General features: G+C 34.1%; 1 protein-coding gene across 6 annotated transcripts in view; it reads right to left on the bottom strand.

The window, feature by feature from the left end:
- The window catches only part of LOC138306001 (cyclin-dependent kinase 4 inhibitor B-like), a 637,657-nt gene extending 626,840 nt beyond the window's left edge, over positions 1-10,817 (bottom strand). The window contains exon 1 of one of the 6 annotated variants that reach the window (XM_069246314.1): positions 10,457-10,817. In XM_069246314.1, coding sequence (XP_069102415.1) covers positions 10,457-10,492 — 36 coding nt within the window. In that variant the 5' untranslated portion in view covers positions 10,493-10,817. The remainder of the gene's footprint in view (positions 1-10,456) is intronic. The other 5 variants (XM_069246315.1, XM_069246313.1, XM_069246312.1 and 2 more) reach the window with 5 other exon arrangements.
- Positions 10,818-12,791: the final 1,974 nt, after the last annotated feature.

Raw genomic sequence — 12,791 nt, 5'->3', positions numbered from 1 at the left:
TACCCTGGTGTTACTATGTATACCATGTTGTGACTTTGGACACCCTGGTGTGACTATGGATACCCTGATGTGACTATGGATACCCTGTTGTGACTTTGTATACCCTGGTGTGACTTTGGACATCCTGGTGTGACTTTGGATACCCTGGTATGACTAAAGATACTCTGATGTAATAAAATTTTGGCTACATTTTAATGACAGAAAATATCGATTTATATATATATTTATATATTTTATGTGTTATTTTCGGCTATTTACCGGTCCACAATTTTTCTGAAATTTTCATAATATTTACTTTAGTTTTAATAAGCAAACTTTTTAGAAAACATTTTTGGTGCACTCAAACTGTAAGTGGGTGAATCACCATTGTTAATAATGTACATTGTCGAAAACCAAATTTCGATATTTTCTGTCTTTAAAATGTAGCCAAAATTTTATTTGTCACATTTTGCCTACATATTTGTGATCATAATATTATATGAAATTATTTATACTCTTCAGAAAATAATACAGTTTTATGACATAAAACATTAGTTTGATACTTTTTTGGATCAAAAAGGGAACTCTGTCATACACCTCTACTTGGCAACATTAATTTGGCCACAGCACAGGCCCCTGGGACCTTTTGAATTTTTTAAACGTATTTCAAGGGTTTGCATTAATGTTGCTACATGTAACCTTTAGTTTTAATAAAATTGGTTCGTGGGCAAATTTCCATTGTTCGTGAAAGAGGTCCTTTCAATCGATAATAGCTTTTAAGATGAACTTTCAGAAAACAGGAACACATTCTAGGGTATTATTATCTTCTCCTAACCTTAATACTTCGTCTTCCTCCTTTCAAATCATTCATCATAGTTTACATTTAATGGAACTGAAGTCATTCGTAACCACTGTAGAACATCAAGACACACTTTTCACCTTATGTTGTCTGAGATCACAATCCACCTTATTTCTCTTATGCATGTCTGAATTCCGTCTTTAGATCATGCAGACGTCTTTCATCCCTATTTGCATTTAACGAAGTTGATGAAAGTATTTTCTTTTAGTGGCTAGGGATTCTTTGTTTATTTTCGCTTTTCAAGACGTCTATCAATTTACTTAGCATTTTCTCAGGACAACCGCTATATTTTCTTTAAGGAGTTTGGGTTGTAGAACGGACAAGAGTTCCTGATGGCACAATCAATAACCTGAATTATTGGTCCTTTTTTGGCATATATCGACGTCAACCAGAACTAAATTCGGCAAGGTTCCAGATGACCAATATCTAAGTTTGTTAATTTATAAGTTAGCTTGCTGTGTATGTGGTCCCAATCTTGTTTATATTTTCTATCATCTCCATTGTTTGCATTTAGTTTCAGGGCTTACTGTTCTTCTGGTCTTTATCGCTGCAATTGATTTTCGCCCAGTCGTTGGTGCTGTATGCATGTTTTACTAACGGTGGCTATGTGTTTCAGATTGATTTATTTTGCATATACTGAACTGCTAGCATAGCGTTTCATATATGTTCTCAATTCAATACCATCATGGGTCTTGCCTTCGCCATATTCATCTCCTAAGCCAGTAATAAGATTGGGAGTTATACGGAGGCTTAGATTACATTTGTAAAGTTTTAACATAGAGGTATTCATGATTATCTTCGGGAAGACTTGTTTGTGGTTAATTCTAGTGCCACTACTGTCAAATTGATAGATGCATAATTGGTTATTTCTGACTTGGTAGACATCCAAGCTTTGTCGGCAAAACCTTGCTATGAGTTTACTCGAAGTTCTTTCTTAAGTAGAGTCTCCTGATGTTATTGGTGTCGTTTATTATTACATCGAACCATTTTTCCTGACATTTTATCTGATTATCAACAACAGAGATAATATCTTCTCCTGAATCCACATCTCCTGAGATGCGTTTGACGACCGGGCATGAACGTAATTATGCAATATGAGTGCGGCCATCTCTTCCATGAAGACTCCTTTGGAAGACGAATCCCAAAAGATATTCTTGCATTTAGTACTTCTGTTTGCAGGTCTGATATTATTGTGAATCTCCATCAAACAAAGTATCTCTCGGATGCCTGCCAAAGTGATTTCGTTTAGATATTTTCTGATAATTTCCTTGATGTGGTCTGGAATAGTGGTGTGGTATCATCCATATGCATTAAATAGTTATAGTCATAATAAATCATTTGAAGCATTGAATGCCTTCTTGCTTCAGCCAAAATATATAAGTTAGCCGTCATGAATATTTATATTCCTCTGGCAAATAATATCTTTCATTTTCCGCATTAAAAAACAAGGTGATCCGCAATTTGTTGTTTACAATATGTATCTTCCAGAAACAAATGTTCTGCTCTCTATAATTTATCAGATATCCTATCTTTCTTTCAAGCTGCTGTTCACTGAAAGAGTTATAGGTTCGATACCTGTCTGAAAGGATGAAATAATGAAAAGTTTACTTATAACCGTAGTGAAAGTCAACCAAGGTGTGTTTATAAGGACGACATCGGAGATGATAAATGACCCGCTTTATGGAAATTAATGTTTGCATTTCAATCATATATTCAGATTGGTTCAGAAAATAATGATAAGTGTAATATTAACAGAAATTAATAATATTTGGCACTTAAATTTTAAAGTCATGTTTCGTAAAGTATCACCCTTTTTGGTTAATTTATGTATTTAATGCTACCGGACTTCTTGAATTTCAGATCCGAGGCCATTTTGAAATTAAATAGGAATCGAATTATTTCTTATCAATAATAAACACACTGTATTTGCTGGTGTTTTATTTGTTAAAAGTCAGCTAAGCCAATTATTATATTATTATTATATATAGGAAGAGGTACATGTAGTAATTTTGGCGGTCATCTTGGAATACAAAATGGCGGTCTTTCTACATGAAGTTTAACACTATCAGAATGATCCAATAATGAACTATCAATAATAATATATAAGCATCAATAATATGGGTAGACATTTAAGAATATATACAGATATAGCTCGCAAAATTGGCGGCCATCTTGCAATTCAAAATGACGGTCCTTATACATGAATTTAACACTTCAAAAATATTCCAAAGTATTCATGATTTGGGTGTAGACGTTTAAAGTTTGGGTCTAGCTGGTATAGAACGTGAGTTATGGGTCGAAGAATGTGGTTATTGGCAGCCATTTTGACAACCAATATTGCGGCCGCCAGAGGCCGTGTTTTTTGGGGGTCCATTTGTTTCCTGAAACTCCTAAAGAAGCAATATGCAACGTTTCATGCTTTCTTCAAATTTTGAACGATTTTCATGCTTAGCCACTCTACTTTATTGCTTATCCGAGAAGCAGTTATTTTACCTCATGAATTTAGTTATAACTTCTCTTATGATGAATTCTAGTACTTTACATACACTGTACTACCGATGTTAGTGAAACTGGTCTATAGTTGCCTGTGTTTCGTGTCTTGAATGGAATATTACCATACAAGGCTAATGAGAACCCTATATTAGGGCCCGTGTATTTTAAGCTTCCGAACTATGATGATCTGGTTACGAATAATGTTGTTTCGCCTATTAATAATATTGTCAACAGACAACTAAACAATAAACTATAAACCGACCTCTAGACAGCCACTGGTTATACAACAAACCTCTAGACAGCCACTGGTTATACAACATACCTATAGACAGCCACTGGTTATACAACAGACCTCTAGACAGCCACTGGTTATACAACAAACCTCTAGACAGCCACTGGTTATACAACATACCTATAGACAGCCACTGGTTATACAACAGTCCTTTAGACAGCCACTTGTTATATAACAGACCTATAGACAGCCACTGGTTATACAACAGTCCTTTAGACAGCCACTGGTTATATAATAGACCTATAGACAGCCACTGGTTATACACATTATACTGATAAATACAAAAGAACTGTACACGAATGATTACCGTTGAGATTAAAACGTTTTCTGTCTCATTATAAAATGAATTGAGAGTAGAACTGGCCGTATGTTGAACTTATATGTTGTTCCCCTTAAACTGTACAATATCGCGTGTCTGATTGGTAAAATGATCATGTTGTAAGTCATATTATTTCACCTGTAACTTTGACAGACTACTAAAGTAAGATATCGGTTGATTCTGAGTACAGTTAAAGGGACGATAAACACCCGTCGACATTTTCAGTGCACTGTACTGATTACCATTGAAATCTTAACTACTCCGTAAATGAATAATGATGTATTCCTGTCAATTATAAATGTTAAACACACCTCTCTAGCCATTTAATACAAATTCCCTGCACCATTCAGTGGATGGGACTAAGAGACTGGTTTTAAACATCGGCAATTTAATTTCTGTCATTTATCGACCTTCAAAAATGCCCATTTTGATATGTTGACAAGTAATGAATATCTTATTATCTAACAAGTCTGTGTGATAATATCCATGTGTTTATTCATTGTTTTCTCTCGCAGTGACACAGTGAACAAATTATTAATTACGTTTTTAGTTCTGCTGAATTTAGCTTTATCTTAAATGTTGTTTGACGGTATGTTAAACAAAAACGATCGTGCCTTATGTTTTACATTATATATTATCCTACAAATCCCTACTACCAGTAATACACTTAACCACTGCCAACATATGTATTGTGCTTACACACAAATACTTTAAATGATTAGTACAATATGTTGAATTCCTACACGTATTAATAAAACGTACAAATTCATCTTTAACAATTATGTTTATGTACATTGTAAATCATAGTACATGATCCTGCGGGGCACATAATCCTGCGCATGCATAATATCCAGTAGTTTTGATAAAGTAGCCAACTTATTCGGACATATAAAGTACGGAATGCCAATGTTAATTCTAATACAATCTCAGTTTTAGTCTACGATGTAGACGTAGCATTATATAACGGAACCAAAGGAACCGTAGCGGAAGAATGGCGAGAAGCGCTGTCTGCTTTGAAAAGTCGCCAGCATGTTTTTGTTTGACCTTTGTAACTGGTATATAATTCAAATATTTTGGTTTTGTTTCTTTTGAAATTTAAATGGTCAGCTAAATAAATTGAATATTATATGATTAAAATTGGATTATAGAGTGTACTGCGCAAGATCATGTGCCATGTTCACTTCTGGTTCAAACATGTGGTAAGGTCAACATTTTTCGTTTATTTTTGGTAAAAAATAAAGGTTTGGTCCCTACTGTCACCGTGATATAACAATAAAATTAATATCAAATTAATTATCCATCAGCGATGAAACTATTAGGTGTGCAAGATCATGTGCCGGTATTGTATATAGATTCCATAGTGCAATGTTTGAATTTATAATATAAATACCACTGGCCCGTATTGAATCATAGTATGCCCCCATAAAACCTGTACGGGTGTCCGATTTCGTTATAGTTATTATTGCTTCTTTTAGGTTCCTAGTCACAATGTCTCTGTCCAATTGAAGGGACCAGGATATGTTGATAAAACGTTGACGTTATTTTAACTAATCTTCACTAATCAACATTAAAATGTTGAAAGCAAATTAATGACAACATCTTACTCAATATCAACTATCAATTGGAAATGCTTAGTTGAATTAAGTAATTATATAAATTAAGGACTGTACATCCTTATATTGCAACAATATCAATATGTACTGTGTTAAACAAGTAAAACCGTAAATCATTATTTTGATAGATTTATATCGGGGCCTTATTATGGTGGGAATATTAGACTTTTATACAATATTATACAGTATGCAGAATAAGTGACTATTCATTCCGAAATGTTACTTACGATAGTTTTTAAAAACTGTTTTGGCTCGGCTGGTTGATTAATCGCTTAAAAAATAACCTGTGTATATTGCGTAGTTAATATAGCTGTATAGCTGGTATAATTCAGGGTTTAATTTTCAAACAACATTTCTTTATAGAAATATATCAGTGACTGATAAAATACGTTTTTCACCGTTATATAGTATAATTTTAAAAAGCATATTACATATTGAGAAAGCAATCATTTAATAGATATATATTTGCTTTTCAAAATGGATCTGTTACAAAGATCGGTATATATATTTGTGTATCAATGGACGTCAAAGCTATCATCTATGTAGTTATAACACTACGTTGAGCTATTTTCCCCACAGTCTGTTTAAAATTAAAAAAACAACAACATGTATTTACACTTAGCACCTGTCCGTTGTATGCTTATCGTGGGCAATTTGATTTCGAATGCATGTATTTTCGCATATCATTCAACAGCAATATTTAAGTATTAAATTATCTTCCTGTGGAATCTATAATCTATATACATGTAGGTGCAGACAAGGTTTGCAGACAATATGCATAATGTTGTAGAATCTATATAAATTATAGATTGTATTGAAAGATGGTTAAATACTTATATTCACTTTATGAAGTAAACTCATTTTGGGTGTCTCTGTATAAAACGTGTTTAAGGTAGACAAAACAAAACATTTATCAACGACGATATACTCCACAAGATGGAACAGCCATTTTGACGGGGATCAGTTGACGTTAACTTATCAACATAAGAAACATCATAATGATCACGTGTTGCGTGTCAGCTATACCCTCATAGACTTGACTTTGACTTGGTTAGTTCATATAGATAAAGTAGCAGGTGGATGCTAATATAGCGTTTTATTTGATTAATTAGGAAATGATTTGTCTTAAAGGCTCAATATCCGTGTCTTTTTTTTATTTTTGTCATGGTTTAGAAGAATGTTGAAAAAAAAATCCTGTTGAAAATCCTGCAGAGACAGGACTAAATCGAAGTCAAGATGAACGATAATGATTCGGAATATTTTGATAAATATCAAATACATATAAAACATCGCTAGGTGGGTCCCACTTAGTAAAACAAGCCGAAGTTAGACGACATTGTAACGTCGTTACTGAGAAAGTCATGTGACTACCGTAACTACGTAACGTCTGTCCGAACTCTTCCGAAAACGGGTCATGAACTTTCCGACTTCCGTTCGGCAATAATCGTAATTTCTATGGCGAACAGTTTACAATGAGGCATGTTTACATATATCGACTAGGTAGACACAAAATAACGAAGTTGAAAAAGAAAATCGGAAATTTGTTAAATATTGCTGTATAAGATATATCAATTGCTTATTGTATAAATATATCATCTTCTCAGTATGATTTAATAAAGACAGATATAATGGGTACCTAAACAATATTCATTGAAGTTATACGTAATGTGAAATGGGAATTGTATCTAGAGATGTGTATTCTGTTTAACAGTTTTGCATAAAACACTCCTTTTTACTTTTTTAAAAAAGGTACAATGTAGTTTAACAAATGCCTTTCTCCTAACCAGCGTATGTAGGCATGTACTAATACATGTATGCCACATTTCTACCAGGAAGTTGAAAAACCGGTTTTGTAAAATCACTCGTATATGGCCGTGTCCATAATATTTGATATTGCTCTCTCGTGAGGTTTTCAATAATAACAAAGAGGACAGTAAATCTAGGTATTGGTCGCCAAAACAAACTCGCGCTTCACACTGGCATAGTAATTTAAATAAGAATAACACAGCAATATACATTACCTACTTACAAATTTAAAACAAAATGCGCTCCCGGATCATTCGATGGAGTCCACGTAGGTATATCTACCTACATTCTAAGTAGGGATATATACATAGACTCAAAATAGCAAAACTATATATTATTAGGTATGGACATATACACCAACTCTGTTTAAGGATATCTTACATAGACTCTGTGCTATTATATCTACAAGTCGAAAGCATGCGCATTTTTTACGCAATAATATTTTCCAGTTCAGTAACTAATTGAAAGGAGGCAAGTGGTGAACAAAGTCTTCTCAGAAATATCTTCCACTGTCCGGGCTATTTGTTGAATCTTAATTAAAGATATTAAAGGCTAGTCAACTTAATTTCTCGATAAATTGAGTATGTCACGTGCAATTTGAAGCCACGCGGATGAATATATATAATGTTCCGCATCACAAACTGTTAGTGTTTTCAGTACCGATCGTACGACGGAAGACAATGTATCAAAATAATGTGTACGCATACATGTACGTGTGTGAATTGAAATGCAGAAAAGTAACATCGTTTTTGTTACTAGCATATCTCTTTGAGCGTATGCTTCCGTGCGTATGATATATATACAATGTTGTACAACGTACAGTTTTGCACATTCCAATGACGTCGCAATGTTTACATCTTGTGTCAGCAACATTGTGTTGTGCTACAACATGTCAATCTTACTTGTATTTGCAACATATTTGGTTGCACGCAAATAGATAAGATATGTAAAAAACAGTCTTTGTGTAAGACAAGTTTTACCAAATTTTGTAGCACGACAACACAGTTCGATCCATGGAGTCCAAGGACTGACAAGTGCTGTTTGTTATATACCGTGATCGCAGGAGACTATGCCCTACACAATGTTTTGTTCTTCGAAATATTAATGAAACTAAATCCTATAGTTCAAGCTTTTACTATACTTATAATCGATGCATGTAGGATTTATCCAAGTGATTGAAACAAGGATGCAACTTTATGCTAACATTCTGAGAGCAATTATCTGTAACGTACAGTGTGGCCCTACCTATCTTTGTTCATGGTCTTTGGGCGATTCCTTTGAAACATCCAAAATCCGGAAATAATGACATGTAACCATTATAACATTCGTATGTTCAAGTCATTTAAAACGTGAACAAATCAAAGTAGAACACAAGTGATCACAAAGTTGGAGGAACTCTCTGTTCGTCACACCTCCCTGACGCAGGCGGTTTGAATCGGATCCCTCATCCCATTAAACATCCCGCCACGTTTTGAAATGTGTAAGCTTTGGTAATCACCCTATGCAAACGCCTAAAATCAAATTGATTTGCACTGTGTAGTTTTTAATATTAGACAAATAGTGTCATATCGGGAAACCCAAAGATATATGCTTCACCAGACGGAACTCATTTTGTTTGTATGTCCATTGATAAATATTGGCGAGAATGCCTGCCACTTATGAATGACTGCATTCGAACAACCTACACATTACTTGAATGCCACGCTTCTCATGATTATACGTAGAGTCAATCGTAGGGTATTACATACCATTTGAAAATTACTCCAGACCATGAAAGCTTATGTTTAATCAAAGTACATTATATTACTTATCAATGAGTATAACCATTCTTCTTGTCAGTTAGAAGGTGTCATACTCAAAACATCTCACTTGAATAAAAATATACAACACTAGATTTGTCTCTTCCGAGATGAATTTCAGGAATTTAATTTTCCTTTCATTCTTGATATCATAACTATGTTTTGTGCCTACTCCTACAAAAAAAGCATCTGATTATATTGCAACGATATGAATTTAAACTGTTATGATGATGAATTTAAACTGATATGATAATATTGAAATATCGTTTTACAGCTCTACTTTTTGTATGTCACCCGAAATGGCCGGTTATCTTGTTTCTGTAGTATAGCGCTTCATCGGGAATTCTGTCGATGCCCAAGATGGTTGCCAAATATCACGGTCTCATAAACAATCATACACACTGGTTGATAAATTAAAGTGATAATTTATCACTACATCATTATTGGTCTAAATTAAGAGAAATAACCTAATTTGCCTGTATGACGATCACATAGGCGCGATGAGTAACACAGTAAAACCCACGTTCTTTGCACAGTTTAACAGTTTAACAGACTACATCTGTAGTCATACGATACAAAAATAGAACATGTTTTAGAGCAATACCTTAAATGTTACTATAATCTAATAGGTTTAAAGACCGGTTTTGTTATCTCAGTAGTATATATGAAATCGTATCTGTGGGCTGTAAGGCCCTCGAAATAAAGAAACCTGAAACTTGAAACTTGAAATTACGTAGGTCTAAAACTCGAACAACATTCTGGCAACAACTACACATACATATGATAAATGAATTATCGAGAGACTCTTTAAACACTGTCTGGGTTTCAACCATAAACTTATACAAACTTGAGTGAAACATTCGATTACAAACATGCACTCAGTAACTTATGCAACTTCAACACTATATTAAGTCATTTTCACTATGCTTATTTTTGATTATGACGTATTTTACTGAACACTTTTTTCCATGCCAACCTTGTGCCGAACCTGAACCTTGATTTCGAAAGCATGGATTTCCGTACATCATTCAATAGCAATATATATATAGTGTTATTTGATCTATAAGGAAATAATGAGTCTAATTGTTTTATATGTATATATAAAATCAACGCAATATTAGTAAAGAAATCAATAACATTATGTCACGTAAAATGCCGTTTGTTTAATATTTAATATATATTGAAGGTCATGCATCAACTGAAACAGCTTTGATTAAACTATGAAGTTCAATGCAAACCGAGTTCAACCATTTAGTAGTGAATTAGTATGTGTCTATTAATCAAAGATACACTTACCATCACATCTTGATCAATGTCACAGGTTGTTAACATGAATCACATTGTCATATAGGCAACCAGATAATCCAATAATCCATTTTAACCATACGTGATTAAAAGACTTTCAGTTTAAACATGGCGTGTATAGCTATTTTGACGCCTAGTGATCAGTATATATTTCCATACGTATGGTGGATATAGATAGTTTTGAACATGTCTGTACGTGTAATTGAAAGTTTAAATGTTCTAAACAAAAAATGTTCTAAGTACAACTTTGACATTGGTTATAAATAGAACATTCTGTGGATAATATGCGTTTTAACTATCGTGTAAGAAAGAAGCTAATGGTAATCAACATCGATTGCAAAACAAGTTGTATATAGCGTATGCAGTCCACTCTGGGTGACTCAGAAGCGAGTGATCATATAGCGGAAAGAAAAGTGCCCGGAAAAAAAACTAACGTGAACGAGATGATTACCTCTACACTTCTCATGCGCCCAATGGAAGTTATAACTTACTTTGGTTACAATCTTTGTTGATCTGAATATAAAACCTGGCATATTCAGACTGAAGTCGTTTTTTGTCAGCTGGATTTTGATTTTAATTCAACTGTAGATCATGTGTTATCGCTCATGTTCCTAAACATTTACACATGTAAATTGGAAATAAGATTGTCTTTCTGGTAACTCGCAGTGACCGTTTAGAAGTTGAAAAAAAGATTGCATGTCATTACCTTAGGATAAGCTGCACATTATGTGTTTTTCAGAACTGTTGTGGGTTCATTGTAATTTCAGAGGTCAAAAGTCAGGCGGTGAAAATTCTTCAAATCCCCACACAGTCATTATTTGAGAGAACACTAATTTTTATAGTGCATATATCAGGCGAATCTGACCATTTGTTCTTTCAGAATATATGAAATAATAAAATTTCAACTTAAAAAGACATGCAATGCTGAGATTCGTGTTTACTTTTAAAACTGTGATCCAGACATCAGCTTCTTCATTCAATGATTAATATTAAGCACCCTGAACCGGTTTATTGTATCAGTACAATTAAGGAAAGAGGAAGTTGATGAGCAAATGCCGTCATTTAACAGCTATATGCTGATCACCATTGGAATATTAAAGTAGATGGACAACGGCATCTTATTATCGATTGATAAACACACCGTTTTCGATATTAAACTTACGGTTAGCCAGATAAAGCATTTTAGACTGGATCAGTATGTGCTGCAACGATTCAAGAAAACGATTAGACAGACTTAACAGAAATATTATTTAACCATTTCATCCAAAAAACAATAACTCCCTTTCACATTTCTCGTAACCTATTCGCAGGGGTGTAGTTTCACGCATACCAGTATATCTAAATGTAATGTTTACTGTTTCAGTTATAATTAAGTCTTTAGTATGATAGCTTATATTAACATTTGCGTTTTAAATTGTTTTAGATATACTGTAGAACTGAAATGTAAAACAGTATAAAATTATTGTGGAACTATGTTTTGTTTGAACTTGACAACATTTCTCGCCAAATTGAAGTGACCTGTTCTACATCAATCGTTTAACGTTAAAAACAAAGGTTTAAGTTATATGAACACTTAATTTGAATAAATTGTCTGTCAAATGTAAATATCAAGAGGCATTAACGCTCGTCAAGTAGAATATCTGTGCAAAAAGTGTAGTTTGCACACCAGTAAACAACACAAAATAACAATAATTGCTTAAAAGACCAGCATAATTGATGGCGAAGTAAAATGCAAACAATGATGCACATAATTTCTAAATGATATATATATCGCCTATAAATGCCTAGTCCAGGAACAAAATATCTACCTAATGTCTTTAATTTGCCGTCTCATTTCCATTTAAAGCATTCTGTAGATGCACCGAAGTATTGAAAGGCTACACCTATCGATGAAATTATCAGCGGAAAGCTAAACATTAAACGTATCAAGCGACCTCTAGACAGCAACTGGTTATACAACAGTCCTTTCGACAGCCACTGGTTATACAACAGTCCTTAAGAGCGCCACTGGTTATACAACATACCTTTAGACAGCCACTGGTTAAACAACAGACCTCTAGACAGCCACTGGTTATACAACAGACCTTTAGACAGCCACTGGTTATACAACAGTCCTTTAGACAGCCACTGGTTATACAACAGACCTCTAGACAGCCACTGTTTATACAACAGACCTCTAGACAGCCACTGGTTATACAACAGACCTCTAGACAGCCACTGGTTATACAACAGACCTCTAGACAGCCACTGACAGACCTCTACAGCCACTTGTTATACAACAGACCTCTAGACAGCCACTGGTTATACAACAGTCCTTTAGACAGCC

The sequence above is a fragment of the Argopecten irradians genome, chromosome 13 (genome assembly GCF_041381155.1).
Source record: "Argopecten irradians isolate NY chromosome 13, Ai_NY, whole genome shotgun sequence".
Taxonomy (NCBI): Eukaryota; Metazoa; Mollusca; class Bivalvia; order Pectinida; family Pectinidae; genus Argopecten; species Argopecten irradians.
The sequence above is the reverse complement of the archived record's forward strand: the minus strand, read 5'-3'. Positions and strand labels throughout refer to the sequence as shown.